This window comes from Equus asinus, chromosome 2 (assembly GCF_041296235.1).
Source record: "Equus asinus isolate D_3611 breed Donkey chromosome 2, EquAss-T2T_v2, whole genome shotgun sequence".
NCBI lineage: Eukaryota > Metazoa > Chordata > Mammalia > Perissodactyla > Equidae > Equus > Equus asinus.
In genome coordinates, this window is record NC_091791.1 from 52376294 (window position 1) to 52395921 (window position 19628).

At 40.3% G+C, this 19628-nt stretch overlaps 1 protein-coding gene across 1 annotated transcript in view; it reads left to right on the plus strand.

The window, feature by feature from the left end:
* Nucleotides 1-17403, plus strand: part of ZNF365 (zinc finger protein 365) — a 70233-nt gene extending 52830 nt beyond the window's left edge. Inside the window, exon 4 of the mRNA XM_070488585.1 lies at nt 16994-17403. Coding sequence (XP_070344686.1) covers nt 16994-17020 — 27 coding nt within the window. The 3' untranslated portion in view covers nt 17021-17403. The remainder of the gene's footprint in view (nt 1-16993) is intronic.
* Nucleotides 17404-19628: the final 2225 nt, after the last annotated feature.

Genomic DNA, 19628 nt, shown 5'->3' on the forward strand with positions numbered 1-19628 from the left:
GTTTAGGATTGGCTAGTGTGAATCGTTTCAAAAGGCTCTAAACCTTTGTGGTGGTCCCTAGTTCCCTGGCCCTGGGCCCTGGGATGAATACGGCAGAGGAAATATTGCCTCCTGGAGTGTAGGGGCCAGATAGAGGAAAGAGAGCTTTGGATTGGCAAATTTGCGGATCAAAGGTGTGCTCCCACCTCAGCCCTTTGCTATCTCTAAGGATTGGTTAGCCCCAGGAGGGGTAGTCAGTTTCTCCCTAACCAGAAAGGTTTGTAAGATGTCAAAACACCATAATACACAGAAAATAAACAATTTAAGCAATTAGGTACTTCTGCCTATGCTGTTTTCATGACCTAGAATAACTTTTGGCAGACACGCCCCTTCCTCCATATCTATTATTGAAAGTGCACTTAGCCTTTCAGTCCAGTTCAAATATCAGTTGCCTCCTGGGAAGTTTTCTGATTTCTCCCAGCAGGAAACACTGTTTCCCTGTGTGCTCCCATAATACTTGGTAATCTTCCTTTTACATCCCACCTTGGTAGTTTGTGTACTCGCATTACTTCACTTCACCATGTTACCCCGGAGGAATGCTGACCCCTGCTAATCACCCTGCGTTTGAATGTTCAGTCTATGAAATGAGGTGGGCAATGGCTCCGGTCCCTCTCTGCTGACACTCTTCTCATACTATCATATAAATAGCATGGAATGGACCCCTGTGAGGTTTTTAACTTAAGCTTTGTCAGCCATATAGCTAAAACCCTGGAGCAAACAGGAAGTGCTAGTTTGGTGACACTTTATAAACAATCATTCATCACTCGTCACCCCAGGGCAAGCTGCCAAAATAGGAAGGAGAAAGAGACGTTGGCAATGTTTCCGGCCTTTGCAAATGCGCAGCTAACTAACCTGGCTAGCTTGTTGGGTGGAATTTCTTTGGTTATTTTTCTTTCTGCTGTAACACCAAGCATAAGGTATCTGACAAACAAGATGTAATATGACAAATAAGGTGTGGCCTCAGGTGTATTCCTGAATGAGTGGCTGTCACACCCGTCTTCTAAGGAGGTGATAATAAGGATTAAGAGTCTAATCCTATCATTTTACTGCTGTTTGTATTTATCGTGTAGGGTGTAATTATAGTGTTTCCCTTTTAAACGGCTCTTACTGTGTTTGGCCAAAGGGGGAAAACCAAAGCAGTTGGTAAAAGCCAAGTGTTTTACCGTCTGTCTCTATCGAGTTTCCCTGGTTGCAGTTCCTGCTGGGGAGGACTAGCTTCTTTTTGCAATTAGGTCAAATCTATTGATTTTGGCCAACGGCCCCAGATTAAGAAAAACACAATGGCCTTCCCCTCACCTGCTCTTTCTTATTACTTATGAAATTGTTAACCAAGTAATAATGCTAATAGTGAAAACAGTACTGCTCTTGGATATCCTTCCAGAATTTTCTATTCAGAAACAAAGATATATGTATGTATATGAACACTCAAAAATAAACCAACACAGAGTCATCCTATATCCTTCCACACTGTTCTTAGTTCACTTTACAAATGTCCTGAACATCTCTTTATATCCATAAGTAGAGATCTTTTCTTTTTTTAACAGAAACACAGTCTATGTATGTCTCTAATGTAGTTTTTTTAACCAGTCCCCTACTGATGGATATATCCTGTTTTTGATCATTGTCACAATGTAGATCCCAGTACACCTTTGGGAGTGTATGTCTATGGTGAATTTCTAGATCAAACGTATATGCAACAAAATAATCTTTCAGTGATAAGGACAAAGCAAAACAGAGAATGAGCTTGTGGATATAAGAATGAGATAAGAATGAGTAATATTTTAAGGAGGATTTCTTAAAAGGAACCATCTGATAAATTTTCCATTCTGCCAACTAGAGACACTTAAGTAGCATTTGTTCTCTTGTTGTTGTTGTTTGCTTTATTTTTCTTTTAAAGTACCCGGTACAAACAGAGACTCCAACGATACCGAGATCCAAAAATGACATTTAAAAAAAAAGATTTGATACAGAGGAAAGAATGGGAGACCTGTTAGGGTCGGTCACAAACATACACTGTGATTTTGGGCAAATCACCTCTTAGGATCTCAGTTTTCCCATCTGTAAAAAGAAAGTGTTGAAAGATCTTGAAACTATCTTTTAGAATTGTTTTCTGTGATTTGTCTGCCACTTAGGATTTCTAGTAGTATTGTTCATGAGTGGATGCTGGTCAAACCTGGGAGCCATGGCCCTCTGAACATGGCTCTGTTGGTGAGAAGTTCAGCCTTTGTCTAGATTAGCACTGCTGGGTATTAAGGGGCAAATATAAGATGTTTTAGGAGAACATTTTTTATGTTCTCTACGTTGTCTTTGTCATTTGGCCCCAGACATATGCTTATCAGCCCCAGTAGGAATTTGAGCCAATACTCTATTTGACTCGACCATCAGAATCTTCCATAGTAAAGAGCAATCTCAGGGATGATAGAATGTCAGTGTTGCTCCATTGGTTTGGGTAACTGGTCTTTTCCATTTTGGAATCTGATTTCCAGAAAGTATTTCACAGAAATGGGTGCTTTGGTATTCACAAATCTAGCCGGAAGGATTGACCATTGACATTTTCTGGGTTCCCTTTTTAAATCCCTCACTTAAACAAATAATTAATATTTAAAGATTTCTTAAAAGATCACTGTGAATAAATTAGTACCGCGATATTTTCAGTTTAGCCCCATGCTGGGTAAAAAGTAAATGCCCAATAAACAATAGCAACTATTACTATCATTATAATGACAGGTGAGCAGTTTTGCAATAGCCAATTAAGATAAGGTTCAGTGCGTGAAAGACTTTTAAATATATTAATAAGATTGAAGATGATCTAGATAGAAAACATAACTTGTTTATCTCAAGTATTATTAAAAAAATGTGAGTTCCAAGAATATTTTATTATAAGTTCTAAAATTTACATTGAGCTCTGTCCCAGTAAACCCAAACTTGGCATTTATTTCTACTCACTCTCCTTTCATTATGAAGTTTAACAAATCTAAGGATCTGTCCCCAGCAAAACCATTCCACACTTTGGGTTTCCCCTGAAAGCCCAGATTACCAGGGAAATCAAACCAAAAAGAAGGAAAAGTTCACCCTAGATTGTGGGGTATTCCTGGTAGGATCTACTGCTTGACATCTCTAAATTCAACTTGGATTTCTTTGAGGAAGGATAGAAACTGAGGGTGAAGGAAAAGGCTGGAATAACTCAAAGAGAACTAATGAGTTACTACTGAGTTTAATGAGCTTTTGGAGGCCCCTGGAATTTGGGTTCCTGAAATGACTTGCCTCAGACAGTAGACAGATGACTCACCAACTTTGTGCCATCAGGCGGGCTGAGTCATCTAAAGTCAGCTGAATCCCCTGCTCTCAGCTCTGTTTTATAAGAACTGGGGCTGGCTGGATATTTCTGTCTCTCTGATTGCAAGTATTAAGCATTTAAATATATGGAGAATATGATGTCCTTCGGAAAAACCACACAAATTGCTCACACACAGATGGACTGCCTTGGTGAAAGCAGATTAGTAATTGTTTTTAGTTCCTGGTGATGAAAAAACTGCTCTGAACACCTACCTTGCTGGATTCTTTCCTCACCAGATAAACCAAATGATATTTGATGAGCATCCAGATTATAATTTAAGAGACCGATGGCTGACTCCACAGAACTCTAAGACTGGTCCAGAGAACATCCTGAGATGTCATTTGCAGAGCTTGCTTTTGAAGTCTGGATGCTACTCTGGACCTCATACACATTATGAGTAGAGAGTTTTCGGGAAAAAATGACATTTCACAATGAGGGCATATTGAAGGAAGTCAGCTAACGTTTTCATTGGAAATAGTGAGGAAGCATTTTTGGGTACTCAGTTCTCCTGTTGCATGTGTTTTAATAGTTTTTTTTTAGGAGCATGGAGATTTAGTGGAGGCAGAGTGGCATAAGAGAAAGAATCCAGGTCAAGGAAAAAAAGATTCTTGAGCCATGTGACCCAGATGAACATCTAGGTCTTTCTAAGCCCGTTTCTTCCTCTGATAAATGAAAGGGTTGTGTTAGATTGGTGTTGAACGTGAGGATCACCTGTGGCTCTTGTTAAAAATACAGATAGTCCTTGCCTCACCCAAGCCTGTTGAATCCATATCAACGGGGTGAGACCTGAGAATGATTTTTTAACCAGCACCTTGGGTGACTCTTAGGCTCAGACAAGTTTGGGAAACACTTTTGAGATGATCACTAAGATATCTTTCAGCTCTGAGATTGCTCAATGATCCTTCAAAACACCACCCTTTTTTTTTTCCCTCCCATCATGTTGGGGAGGTAAGACAAATGGAAAACAAATCAAGTTAGATTGTGGGTGGAAAGGTATTGGTGGGGCTGGCCTGTACCTAAATTATAGCACATATGACCATCACCTTGGGTGCACTCAACCTGAGATGCTCAAGGACCGGATGTCGTCCCTGCTATAGAACAACATCTCCTCTCAAGAAGGGCCAATTCATTCATCCTGGAGTTTAAATAGCTCAAGAGCCTCCTTGCATTTTCTCTCTGGTGTATTATCAAGATCGGAAGCCAATGGAACAGAGGCATTGAGAATGTCGGCAAGCAGGGCAGGCCCTGAAATCAGCCAGTGATCTCACGTGCTCAGCAAACTGCACTGAATGGTTCCAGAGGAAGCTGGAGAGTCTGTGTCCATTCAAGGATGATGGAATAGGACATTAATCACCTCAGCAAGGAAGTATACCAGAAATCACAACAAAATTAGTGTCACCGTCGCAGGGTACAAACTCTAGATGGCTTCCTTGTGCAGTTTTTTTTTTTTTTTTTTTGGTGAGGAAGATTAGCCCTGAACTAACGTCCACTACCAATCCTCCTCTTTTTTTTTGTTTTGAGGAAGATTAGCCCTGAGCTAACATCTGCCACAAATCCTCCTCTTTTTGCTGAGGAAGACTGGCCCTGAGCTAACATCTGTGCCCATCTCCCTCTCTTTATACGTGGGACGCTTGCCATAGACTGGCTTGATAAGTGGTGCATAGGTCCATGCCTGGGATCGGAACCTGTGAACCCTGAACCCGGGCTACTGAATCAGAGTGCACAAATTTAACAACTATGCCACCCGGCCAGCCCCCCTTGAGCAGTAATAGTCTCTTCTCACAAACCAGTCTGCTAACAAGAGACATTGGAGCAAATTTGTTTAGAAGAGCAAAAATTTGTAAATGATAAATTCATTCTTTCATGTATTTAACATTATTTATTGAGAAAATTCATTTCCTCACACATTCAACATTTCTTGTTGAGCCCTCCCATGCACCAGGCACTATTCTAGCCCTTCTGGATGCAGCAGTGAGCAAGACAGATTCTTGAGTGTATGGAGCTTGTATTCTAGAAGGTGAAAGGGACCAGAATATGCCACCCCAAGATATGCCACTGTGGCATAAAGATGATTTTGAGCTGATTAGGAAATAGCAGATGCAGGTCAAAGCTCCCTCCCCTCCCCCATCTGCCTAAAGGCAGGATATACATTTCCTTCTGTGAAGATGTCCCTTCTCCCCTCTCCCATACCAGGAGGAGGAAAACAATCTGTATCACCAGAGATGGAGACAATGCCAAGATGAAGCTGTACAAACAACCCTTACTGAAATAATCCTTGTCTTCCTTTAGGTTCCCCATACATCTACTGTCTCACAATTTATCCCTCCTAAACGCCTAAACCCCTTTTCCTTTGCTTTGTCACTATTCCACAAGTTCATTGTTCTTTGTTAAAATGGTATATAAATCCCTGGGTCTAACTACTTCTTTGGAATTTTCACTTCATTTCTTGAGGCCCTCCCAGATGCATATGAAATGAACATTTTCTCCTTTTTCTTTTGTCAGTTTAATTTCCAGGACACCAGAGACAGAAGCTAAGAGGATAGAGGAAGAGTTTTTTTCGCCTTTTTTACAAAGAGGAGATAGACAATAAATAAGTGAACAAATAAATAAGACCGTTTCAGAGGGCAGTAAGTGGTATGATGGAAACACCATAGATAGCTGGTCTTAAAGAGTGATTGCGGGCGATGAGGGAGGGAGCCTACTCTATAGCCTTGCTAAGGAGATTGGGAAGGACATACCCCAGATGAGTATTTGTCGGTAGCTGCTGGGTGAAATAAGTGAGGTCCAGAGAGGACAAAGGACTTACCCAGGGAATGGTGACACTGGAGGCTAGGTTTCCCAGTGTTTGGAGGTAACTTTTTTTCTGATAAACTTGACCTCTGAATGATACTCCCAATGAAGAAGATTTTTTTGCCTCACAGATGCCTTAGACATATTTCTCTGGGTCCTTTTGTGTTCCTCTCTTGCTGGGGTTTGGGTGCTGAAATGGGTTTAGAGATCTGGAGCAGTGTAAGGCTCTCCAACCCGAGTGCTAAGGAATCTTTGTAGCCCATTTTCAGAAGACTGAAGGACAACAGTGAGCCAGTAACCCTGAGGTACTGTAGACTTTAACCTTACCTAATGGGGACTATGGGAAAATGGGTTATTCCCAGTCAAGGGAGATCTGGAATGGTTTGATCATCAGAAATGAAACCAGTGCCGATTCTTGTCCATTCGGTTAACTAGCACGAAAATTATTTTTGCCGTGGATCTTTATGGCCACGTTTCCATCCAGACTCCTGGCAATACTTGAATCCTTCCCCGGTAAGGAAACAAAGGAACTCATTTCTTTTAAAAGATGTTGACTCAGTCTACTCTATCCTGTTTCCCGTAAGCCAAGTGGAATGGCATACTCAAATATGGTGCTGTTTCCGAAATAGTTAACAAAGGATTGGTTGTGTCAAAATGATTCTTCAGCATTGGTACACGACGAGCTACCCCTTCTTACAATGCTATGGCATTTCGTGCTTTTTTTCTTGAAACTTGGAAGGTAGGATTTTACATCTGAGGTTCATGAAAATTATTACCTCTTTAGTGTTTGGTTTTCTATACTGTAATACTTTACAATTGTGACTTCCCTTTCTTTACTAGCCTAACTGATGTACTAGTCTGAACATCTTTGTGACGTTCATTTATATATATATAAAGGAACAATCACCATCTAGTGTATTAGAGAAGATACTGCAGTTAGCGTGTTACTGGCAATCCCACCAGGCAAGCAGCCAATTTTCTAGACCATGGGAATTTTCTTCTACATAGATGGGAAAGTTCCAAATGGCCACACAAATTTAATAGAATAAAGTCTTGGTTAACTGGTACTAAAGTAAGTAAAATCCTTAATTAAATTATCATTTGTTTAATGATTGAAAAGAAGGCGCAAGGCACTGTACTTTGAATTTAAGGGAAATAAAAGCAACTGACAACAAAATAATTAATAATTGAGATTTGGCTAAATAAGAAAATTCTAGAAAAAGTCCAGGTCATCAGTAATAGCACATAAAAAAATGTAACATTAAGAAGAATAATTTTGATGCCCTGTAAGACTTTAGTTGCTAATTAGGTTCACCACTCCTTAAGGCAGAACCATTTTCCTCAATCAGTTTTTAGTCAGCAGGAGATAAATATTTCCTGAAGCCTTTTGATTCCTGTTGAACCTTTGATTACCAACGACATTGCACTGACTAAGTTCCTACTTGTTGAGTAGTTACAATTAACTGAAAAAGTCATTGCTAAAAGGAGAGCTAATTGGAAGCCAGTAAGATCTAGTCCCACAGTTGGTAACCTTGTGCCAGGAATTTAATATATCTGAGCTGGCTGATCTGTAAAATGGTGATAATAATAGTATCTATTTTGTAGGTCGGTTAGGAGGGTTACATACCAAGTTCAATGCATGGAACATAATTGACGCTCAAGAAAATATTGCTAGTACACCCCCTACCCTCCAAGCATTTCAAATAAGTCCTATAAGCAGGTGATCGTCTCACTTTAAACTCCATCATAAACTTGCTGTAAGCTCTCTCTAGCTAAGAGGGAGAGTCAAATATCAAATTAAAATGTATATATGAAACAATGTGTTCTATGCTCTCATAATGCTTTCAGAATTAGAGACCATTTTGGATGGTTTATTTTTAAAAGCCTTCTCAGTCTATACTCATAGATACAAATATAGGTTTCTGTGGGTGTTTTGGGGGCTAGATTGGGTGGAGGCAGGGAAATGTTGAATTCAGTTAAGCAACTGACTGTTTTGCAACTAATGATTTGTAAGTAGTGGTTTGGCTGAATTTAACTGTTTTTTTTTTTAAAAAAAAACATGTGGTTTGCTGAAATTCATCTAAAAAAGTTGATCTATATCAAGCTTTAGGGTAACTTCGTCATGGTTCTCTTGCTTTCTGGAAGATCTATTCATGTCGTAGAGTAAATGTCAAATTTTGAATAGGAAATCAATATTCTTCGCTAAGAGCCTTTGAGAATAAATAGCTATTTTAAATCTTTCTTAGGAAAAGCTTTCAGAAGCAAGTGAAACGACAGAAGCAGACAAGGTTCAAAGAGAATTTTAAACAAGTTATTTTAATCTCTAGCTATATTTTCCAGTAAGTTAACAAACAGGCAAATCATTAAAGTAAGGTGTAACTTGTAACCTTTTTCCTTCTAAATGTGCGTGTGTGTGTGTGTATGTGTGTGTATTATGTGAAATTCAAAGGTTGTGAGATTGGTAGCAAAAGCACTTTCCTGCAAAAGCCTGGGGCTTCTTTCCTGTCTTTTGAAACCAACCAGAAATATGGAGCCACGATAAGTATATTCTTTACCACTAGGGGGTGACAGCTGATAATGAATCAGCTTCCCTTAGCGGGAGACAAACCCCTGGCTTGGTTTTCTGGGTATTCCAGTAGTGTTTCTTCTTGTATTGATTGCCTGGTGATGTTTCCCAGCATTTTGTTTACCGAACATGCTCCACACCCAGTATCATTCCTGTTGTGATACACAACATGGACCCGATGGAAGGACAGCTAGAGCTGGACAGCTTTGTAGATTTCGAGTCACTGTCTGGAAATTAGTTCACAGACAGGAACATTTATTCAGTCATGCATTTATTTAATGAATATTGAGAGTCCACAGGCTCTGTGACAGGCACTGGGGATACAATGGTGAACAAGAATATAATGTCTGTCCTCATGAAGGACATTTATTGTGAGGGGAAAGATTACAAAAACCAGGTAAACAAACACATCAATAAAATAATTGTGAGCTTTAACAAGACAGATAAAGGAAAGAAATATGAGGGTGAGATATAGAATAACCAGAGTTAGAGAAGAGATATTATATTAGATCAAGTATTACTTTATCTAAGGCTTTGCTGTTCTCCACCTAATCAGCAGATGTGAGAGACACGTTATGCTTGCTTTGGTTGTTTTCCACTTGCATAGGCTCTGGCAAAATTCTCATAGCTCAGCATCTTGGTGCCTTGGAATATCATTGATGGTTGGTATCTAGCGCTAGCATCCCTCCTCGGTACACCTCTCACAGATGCTTGGAAAGCTTCATTCAGAGAGGCATCAATAAGAAGAATCTGCCTCTTTCCATTCTGCATTACAGAATGGAAACTTTTGTGACATAACTCGCTAACTTGTACTCCTTTCGTCTAGATAATTGGAGCACTTCTTGAGAAATATCACACAAACACACACAAACTTCAAATAAAAGATAGTGTTCATTTAAAGTCACTTAAAGTGGAAAATGAGAAAATTATCCTAGTGTTGATATCAATATTAGTAAGACTATAGTCTTGTTGCTGTTGATATTGCACGTTTTCTAGTCATTACAGATAATTTTTGTTTTTTACTTTTTTGGTGAGGAAGATTGGCCCTGAGCTAACATCTGTTGCCAATCTTCCTCTTGTTTTTTCTCCCCAAAGCCCTAGTACATAGTTGTATATCCTAGTTGTAAATCCTTCTAGTTCTTCCATGTGGGATGCTGCCACAGCATGGCTTGATGAGTGGTGTGTAGGTCCACACACAGGATTGAACCAGTGAACCCTGGGCTGCCAATGTAGAGTGCGTGAACTTAACCACCACATCACTAGGCTGGCCCCTCATTATGTATCATTTAATGTCATTTCTTATTTTCTTTTCTTACTTGAAAGACTTTTCCCCTTTATTTTCCATCAATTTAAGTCCACCTCATATTTCAATTTCTAATGGATCTGTCTTTCTTTAAATTTCCCTGCATTGCCATATATAGTCCTTTCTTTTCTTTATTCAAGAAGCACTCATGTAATTGAGCAATTGGTTAAATAATAGATTCTTAGGATTTTATAATCATTTTATTTCCGTTTAAAAAAAAATGTTGACTGGCCACCCAACAATCTCTCCCTTTCCCAGCCTCCTTTGCAGCTAGGGACGAGACATGTGACCCAGTTCTAACCAATGAGATGTAAGAGGAGATATACTGGTATCTTATGAGAAAGATATAGTCTCCATGATGAAGGGAAAAGGTATATGCAGAGGCCCTCCTATGCCTTGGCTCTTCCTTTGCCCTGCCTTTGGGTGAGGTTATGAAGGATATAGTGTCTGGGTCTGCAGAACAATCTTGTGAACAAAATGGGAAACCCAAGAGGCTCTTAGAGATGCCAATCTAGCGCTCTTGACCGTGTGGAGCTGACGAGCCAGCTCTGGAATGACCAGCTTCCAGCTTCTTATTATATCATTTAATTTAATGCGTTTATTGTTTACACCACTCTTAATTTGTTATTCTGTCCTTGAAGCCAAATGGACTCTAACCAACACAATCTGAATATTAAAATCCTCAAAAACATCATCTCACTTTCAATTTTGATACTCCTGAGAACTTGGCCCAGTTCTTGATACAGAGTAGCGGCTAAATAAATATGTGCAATCTACATGTTTTTCTTTTGTTCTCTCTCCACTTTCTCTTCCACCAAATGAACTTCTTGAAATTAATCTCATATGCTTATTTGAGAGACTACTGAATTGGGATAAGGAACTTTCCCTACATGGGTCTGTTATACAAGATGCATGGATGTCAGGGGGTAGCTTATGCTCACTTTGTCGTGGCAAATTTTAATGATTATGAGCTTCATAAATACATGCTTTTAGAGGGCAGAGATCTTTCTTTTTTATCTTTGTGTCTACTTGTGCCTGCCCTGTGCCTTGCAGAGTTTACAATGAGTGGATAAGGAGGAGGGGGGAGGAGAGAAGAAAATTGGAAGCAGGAAAATGCATTTGGCTACTTAAAGGATTTGAGATAGATAATTGTAAATTCCTTGAAGCAGAAACACTGACATTCATCTTTGCATCTTCTATTCTAGACTTCTAGCATAGTATGATCATTCAGCATCAACTGGAGTTTTGCTAGAATTCACATTCCTGGACCCGACTCTAGAACTACAGAAAGAAAATCTTTGTAAGTAGGCAGGAATCCATGATTTTACTCACTTGTGAATTACTGCCCCAATGCCTAGCAAAGTGCTTGTATATATTAGATACTCAGTAAATCATAGAATGAATAAGTGAATGATGTAACGATACAACAATCTCTCAAACTCAGATCCAGTCTCTAAAGTCATTCCTGTAAAACCTGACATTTATTTGATGAGGAAAATATTTCATTTAAAAAGTTAAAAAAGCCTCTTTTTCAAATGAGCAAAATATTTACTTTGATAACCAAGAAGACAAACTATTTAAATGATTCACTTGGTCTCAAATGTAAATAAGTTGAATCCAAGAATAAGATTTCTTTTAAAATACTTGGCTACTTAGAAATTGACAAAACATTCTAGGTCCCCAACCCAGTAAATATCCCTGGTGACATCTCTATGACACTTTCTCGCAAGTACTTCTCCCCAGAACCTGGGCGTAACTGGCTTTGGCCATAGGTTCATTGACAAATGAGCTCACTTTCTAGACAGGGATGGAACCTGTCTACAGCAAACAAAATGGTGAGCACAGATTCCTCTTGGAAGTGGTAATCTGGAGTTACCAGCTCTTCTGACCCAAGTGGAAGGTAGAATCATCTCCATGCCAGACAGCCCCACTTCCTTTAGAGCTATGGTTACATAGACCTGAGCTTTCCTGCTCTGCTGAAGTTATGCTGCATATGATCCACCCTGGCATAACTAGATCAACTGTATCTGGAGGCACCACCTGGATTCTTTCTATGCAGGAAGAGAGAAAGCTCTTGCTTGAATAGCTGATGTTGGGGGATCCTTTTTAGTAGTATGTGGTTTCAAGGAAGTGAGGAAGCATCTGTTTGGAGGGAATAAAGATGTCTTCTTTTAGCCAAGTAGTTTGCACAACAAACTGGATATCTAGCCACACCCTAGCTATCCAGAATTCTCTCTCTCCTGCCAACAGAGTCAAGCCACTTTGCCTCAGCCCAACATGCCATGCTTCTTGCAGCCTATGTACATTTGCCCAAGATCTTTTGCTCCAGCTGGAATTCCTTATTATTCAGGAGTAATAAGAATAATGCTCATAATAGTCATTAAGTGGTAACTATGTGCTGTATGTATATTGTTTCTTTGAATCCTCATAAAAACTCCAAGAAGTAGGTACTTTTATTATAAGTATTTTATAGATAAGAAATGGATAATCAGAGAGGTTAAATTACTTGGCTAAGGTCATCCAGCCAGTATGTTGCAGAACTGAGATTCAAATCCAAGGATGTCTAAATCTAAAGTCCATGCTTGGAGCTATTGTGCACTCACTGGCATTCTTTTGCTCCTCCAAGTCCCACATTGTACAGGAAACCCTCTTTGACTTTATACATTGATTATTATATAAACCATGTGTATTGGTACTTTGTGTAACAAAAGCATAGAAGGTCAGAGAAAGAAGGAATTCAGGGGCCATCTAGATCACCTCTCTTCTTTTACAGATGAGAAAATTGAGGATCAGAGAGAGGCCCTTCTTGTCAGAGGTCTTATAGAACTTAGCTATTCAAAGAGGGCAGAACCTTGCTGATTCTTAGGGCCCCTTCCTAGAGTTTCCGATTCAGTTGGTCATGTGCAAGGGTCTGGGAATATGTATTTTAAAAATAGCTCCATGATTGAGTCCAATCATCAGGCAATGTTGGGAATCACTGATATTCTATATCACTTGGTGTTTCATCTGTCTCACCTGTATTGTCTTATCTCTTAAATCTTACTCTATGGAGATCTTGTCTTTGCTTTGGTGTCCCCTACAGTGTCCAGCCAGGAGCTGGACATATTTTAAGTGCCGAGTAAATGCTTATGAATCAAAATGAGGCAAGTTTTGGATACTGAGTATTTGACTAGGAGATGGCAGAGAAATGGATTATGGCAATTAGGTCCAAGGCCTCATAGAGCAAACGCTCCAAGTAGGAGGCGAAATAGGTGATGACTATAAGCTTTGGCTGGTCTCATTTGCTTCAGCTCATAATGACTCGGGAGCTAGGTCAGCCAAAGATTTCAGATAGCAGAGTCCCAACTTCTGATTTCTTTTGTCTTCCCAAGATGAGTAGACATGCTTAGTCAATGTGGCCCCCAGATGCTCAGGACATGTTTTTTCTGCTGTGAGCACATGGAAGCAAGCCCCTGTGACACTCCTGCTTTGGAGTGGCAGAGCCATATATGGAAGTAGAGTGTACTTTTCACTTTACTTGGGGATCTTTAAATAGCAGGGAACAGCAACTCAAAGCTTTTCAAAGAGCTACTTAAAGTTATTTTTCTCCATGACAACAGCCTGCCAATAAGGATAGAATTTAAAGAGCTAAGACCCCAAGTAGAAAGAGAAAAGGAAAATTTCCCTGCTAAATTGAATGCTCAGAGATGAACCACAGCCAGAGTGTAAATTCCATACATTGACTCACAACTATAGAACAGATGAGATGAGCAATCAAATTGCATTCTTTAATTATCTGGGTGCAAAATCAGGGGATATTTAAAGGTGTTCATTTGATGGTAGATGGGGTGGAGGGAGATACTCACAGGCATACATTATGATTGCCGGTGCTGAAATGATGGATTCATTTTCTTGTTTATTACCCTTAGAGATGTGGAGGATTGATTTTGTTTTGGATGCTTAAAGATCAACTTCTAAATAATCCTCTTGGTTTTCCTGTACCTCAACCTTGCAAAAACACCTTTTGCCCTGACTCACAGAATCTGACTCTCACAACAAGCTGCAGTGATTCCCTCTTTTCCAGCAAATGAAAATATTCAGAAACTTTCTCAAGGAGCCCCTACATTGTTTTGTTTTGTTTTTTAAATTGAGACTTTGTTTTTTTAATGCCCCCACACATGCATAGCCTCCCCCATTATCAACCTCCCCCATCAGGGTGAGACATTAATTACAACTGATGAAACTACATTGATACATCATAATCACCCAAAGTCCATAGTTTACATTATGGTTCACTCTTGGTGGTGTACACGCCATGGGTTTGGACGAATGTATAATGACATGTATCCATCATTATGGTATCATACAGAGTATTTTCACTGCCCTAAAAATTCTGTGCTCCATCTATTCGTCCCTCCCCCAACCCTCCAGCCCTTGGCAACCACTGATCTTTTTACCATCTTCATCGTTTGGCCTTTTCTAGACTCTCATATAGTTGGAATCACACAGTATGTAGGCTTTTCAGATTGGTTTCTTTCACCTAGTAATATGCATTTAAAGTTCCTGCCTGTCTTTTCATGGCTCGATAGCTCATTTCTTTTTAGCATTGAATAATATTTCATTGTCTAGATGTACCACAGTTTATTTACCCATTCACCTACTGAATGGCATCTTTGTTGCTTCCAAGTTTTGGCAATTATGAATAAGGCTGCTGTAAATGTCCCTGTATGTTTTTGTGTGGACGTAAATTTTTTGACTCCTTTGGTATGACCAAGGAGCACGCTTGCTGGATCTGCTGGATTGTAGGGTAAGAGTCTGTTCAGTTTTATAAGAAACTGCCAAACTGTCTTCCAGAGTGGCGGTACCATTCCGCATCCCCACCAGCGGGGAGTGAGACCTCCTGTTGCTCCACATCCTTGTCAGCATCTGGTGTTGTCAGTGTTTTGACATTTTGTTCTGAGTTTTGGCCATTCTAATAGATGTGTAGTGGTATCTCGTTGTTTTAATTTGCATTTCCCTGATGACGTGTGATGTGGAGCATCTTTACGTATGCTTATTTGCCATCTGTATATCTCCTTTGGTGGCTAAAAGCTTTGGCCCATTTTTAAATTGGGTTATTTGTTTTCTTATTGTTGAGTTACGTTGGATTTTTATTTCTCTGTTCTGAGAGGCCACCTTTACCCCCCGTGTTGGAGGGATTTATAAGATTTACCTTCTACTCCTAATTGTCCCCAGGAATGAGGATGAACTTGCCCTGAAAACTGTCTTGCTCACCACCTCCAACCAAATCCTAGTCCACCTCAGCAGCATTTACTTTAAAATCCATCAATTCCAGAAATAGTACAGATTCAATTTTCTGTCTGATACAGGGATCTCCTCTACAGTGCTCCCTGTAAGTGCTCCTCTGGACTTTAATCAGTGACAGGCAGCTCTCTAGCTTGACAATGGCAAATTTAACCACTGACCAGTGCCAGGGATTACCATTCACTTAACAAATATTATTGAGTACACTTTAGGTGTCAAACTCTGAGTGGGCACTGGAGCAGTGAATCAATCAGACCATTATCAACTTCTTCCTTCTGAAGTGAAAGTGGTTTTCCTGTAAAGACTGGCTCTAATTCTGCCCATTGAAACCATATAATTAGCCATCCCATTCCTTCAGAAATTTGAAGATAATAATCAGATCCCCTCAAAGGCCACTGTCATTCTGGTCACTCCTTCCTTTGGACATGTTCTCTTGGCCAATGTCCCTTTCAAAGGAGACTGCTCAGAATCCCACCTTACTTCCTGGGCTCTCTGCCTGTCTTTGGATGCTCAGGGCTTATTACAGTTGCCTAAATCTGTGGAGTTACATTGCTTGACATGTTTCCAAATCCTGGAGGTGCGAGCTTGCATATGTATATATCCCTTGGGGAGAAGGAGTTAAAAACATTAACTTCAACCTGGGGAGTTGGTTTTCTTCTGCTCTTTAGCCAGAAAAATAAATGCGATTATAGCTTTGAAAGCTGAAATGCTAGCTTTTAAACAACTTTCAAATAATAGAGTTCAAGATTTCAAGGGGAAAACAGGTTCCATAAAACTTCTGTGATCAGAACCCCTACATTCTCCTTTAGTTGGCAAATTGAGAATAAATGGTAACCAGAAAGTAATCACTTCTAACTGCATTTCACTGAGAACTAATATACCCCTGACCAGTGAATAATGTTAACGTACAAAAAAATTAAGCCAGCTTTCTCCATTGTGACAACTGAAATAAGCAATGATTGGATTCCTTAAAATTTTGCCCCCACACCCCCTCCCATCCTGCCCAGTAAACTTGACTCTGAGGGAAGGGGCACATGAATCTGGGGCCAGGCTGTTACACCAAAGCATGCTCAATGCCATCCATGACAAGGGTTTGTGGCTATTACCAAGGATCAGGCCATCCCTCTGCTCTTAGACTTGGCTCCTTCTAGGGCTGAAAACCATCAGACTGACCTCAGGAAGAGTTGACCATTTCCTCTTACTTTGCAATTTGGAAGGAATGACGTTGTCCTGAATGATCATTCTTTGCTCCCATTTCCCGCCTTGTTCTGCTTTCTGGATGTGTTCTCTGTTTTTCTCTGCCCTGCTCTTGGCCCCAGGAGGCTGGCCCCTGCAGGTGCATCTTCTGACTTGCCACTGGCTTCCAGTTCAGTTTGGCCAATGAGAGGCCCAGGTAAGAGGGTGGGAAGAGAATGAGGTCAGTGCCTGTCTTCCAAACCCTGTGCTTCTGTTAGCATGTCACTAGAAGTATCTGTGCCCATTTACTCCAAATTACAGCTCCTGCCAAGAGCCCCTACTCTAGGGTTCCAGCTTTTGCTAGGCTCTAGGAACTCTGTGTCCTCCTCTGGGCCCTGGGCCCTGGGACTAGTGGTGGCCTATTGTTGCTGGTTTCTGGGTGCCTCAACCTCCCTAACTTTTCCTTAACCCTGCCCTCACCTCTGTCCTGTCATTACAGCCTCTTCAATCAAACCGTCTGGAATGACTTCTTTCCTGCCTGGGCCCAGACAGATAAACCTCTGGATGTTCAATCTCTTCTGTGAGTCATGGAGCACCATGCCATCAGCACCAGGGAAGCCTTCTTACCTCCTTCAGGCGGGTGCAGTTCCCTGTCCCAGGACCAGAAGTTAGGCAATCTCAACCTGGCAGGTCCTCAGAATCACTTGGAGAGCTTTGAAAAAGATACAAATTTCAGAACTCCACCTATTAAATGAGACTCTCCTGTGGCAGAGCCCTATTTCTACTTTTAAAAAAGTCCATGAGCCAAGAATGGCAAAATAATGGTAATTGTTCAAGTTGGGTGATGGGTACATGGGGTTCATTATACCATTTTCTTTACTTTTGTGTATATTTGAAGATTTTTATTATAAGAAAGAATCAGATGTGTAAGGTTCTTAGTTAAATCTACTGATTCAAAGTAGAAGTCTGAAATTAGTTTGCTAATCTCATTATTCCCTGTATCCATGGGCCTCCATCACACTGTGGCATATTTATAAATATGGTCTGTTTATGTATAAACAACTGGGATGAGACAAAGAGATCCAGCATCTTCCATTTACTGTAGTCCTTGGTACCAGAGATCCAAGACCTCTGGCCCCTACTTCACAGGATACCTTTAATAATTGCGGTTGAGCAGATTTGGCCAAATCCCTTGGTCCTTTTCAAACAGTTCCCACTCATATAGACACAACTTGTGGCCTTTAGCCAAATTCTGTCAGTGTGAGAGTGGAAAACCCAAGTCACTACACTCTGATGTGGCTTTCTCCTGTGTCCTTTCTTTATGAGAAATTCCTCAGAAGTCCCACAGTTCTATTTGTGCTGTACCAGAAAAAGACCCAGAATTTTGAGTAACAAATTCAGGTTTCCAGTCTCTGCTCATGTGTGATCTTAGGCAAGACACTTACCTTTTCACTTTTCTTGATTTCTTCAGTTTCATAGTAGAGTAGTTAAAAGCGTGGTCTCTGGGTTTTAATTATAGTTCTGCCACTTCCTAGCCATGTGACTTGGGGCAAGTTGCTTAACTTCTGTATAACTCAATTTTTTCGTCTGATAAATGGAAATATTAATGGAAACCACATCATTGGGTTGTTGGGGAGATTAAATGAGCTCTATATGTTAGGAAAATAGTATTGTGCCTTGTGTATAATGAGTTCTTCATAAGTGCTAGCTGATGCTATTATCATTATTGCTACTTAAATTTATATTTAGAACATTGGAGGACTAGGCAGAAGGAAACATAGCAACAGTAAGATATAGAGCTTCCAGGGATTGTTTTTTTTTATTGTAATAAAATTTGAGAACTACTGCTGTAGATCTTGCAGAAATTGATGGCTATAAAATCCAGGGGGATAAAGATCCGTTCAAACAAGCCTCTGTGGCTGACTCCCTGGTTGCTGGTCATTTTGTATAGTTTTGGGCTTTGGCACCAGCCTAGGTGGAAGGCCTGGTTGATCTGGAACTATTCTTCCCCTGCTCTGGCCTGGACTCACACAAGCAGCCCAAGTTCCTGGTTTTGATGTGTGGGAGGTGATAGTGAAGGGAAGAGCAGAGGAGCATTGAAGATGTTCCTAAATCAAACAGAAAAGAGAAAAATGCCGAGATGGCCTTGGCTTGCGTATGTCCATTCTCAGCCAACTTGAGAACATACGGCTTCATTTAGCAAACCTGACCTCATGTTCCTGTCAATTAAAAACTATGCAAATGTGTTTTGAATTTTCTAGGCAAGGGTGTATTACCTCCCAATGCTGACTATTAAAATTCCTGATAAATCCAATCTCCAAAAGTTGCACAAGAAAGAAAGAGTCAGAGAGAAAGAAATTTGGGCCTTTTAATAATTTAGCACAAAAATACATATTATTACATAATTTTACCCTAAAGAACTATTCCTTAAGCCCTTCCTTGGCTGGGAAGAAAAGGCTGACCACTTTTTTCTTCACACCTAACCCAACCTAGCCAACCCCTGCAGACCTAAGCTTAAAAACCCTTGTTTAAATGGTTTTTAAAAATGTAGATCTGGGCTTTACAGGAGACAGATGCTGAATGACATAAACTGATGCACTCTTAAGCCAATATCTAGCAAATGGTTGAAAACTAGCCTTTCCTTAGACAAGTATGTCTTTACTCTGACATAACGATGACTTATATTCTTTGGCATATTCTGTTAATTTTTTCCACTCCTTGTGGCATGTATTTAAAAGTCACCTGCTAAGAAAAGTCAGACCTTCTCCTGCTAGTTTTGATCTGTGAATGGCAAGAAGATATGCAATCTTAGTGCGAGGACTCAATTATATCCTGTCATCTGCCCTGTTGTCCTAAAGACTGTGAGGAGTCACGTTGGGGTGGCTGCCTGCCTCGTGATGTGCTCCCATAGCCTTTTCTATGCCATGCTCCTTTCTTTTGGCGGGGAGGACTTTTCTTTGCAAGCTCTCATCTTTCCACTCCCTGCTCTATCATATGTCCTGGACAGGAGCTTTGTGACAATTCCTTACTGGTCACAGTGGATGGTTTAATGGTAGGCAGTTGACCTAAACTGGGCAGTCAGTGTCTCATACCTTACATTGGGGCAGGCTGTGGGGAGACCCAAGCTTGTCTAA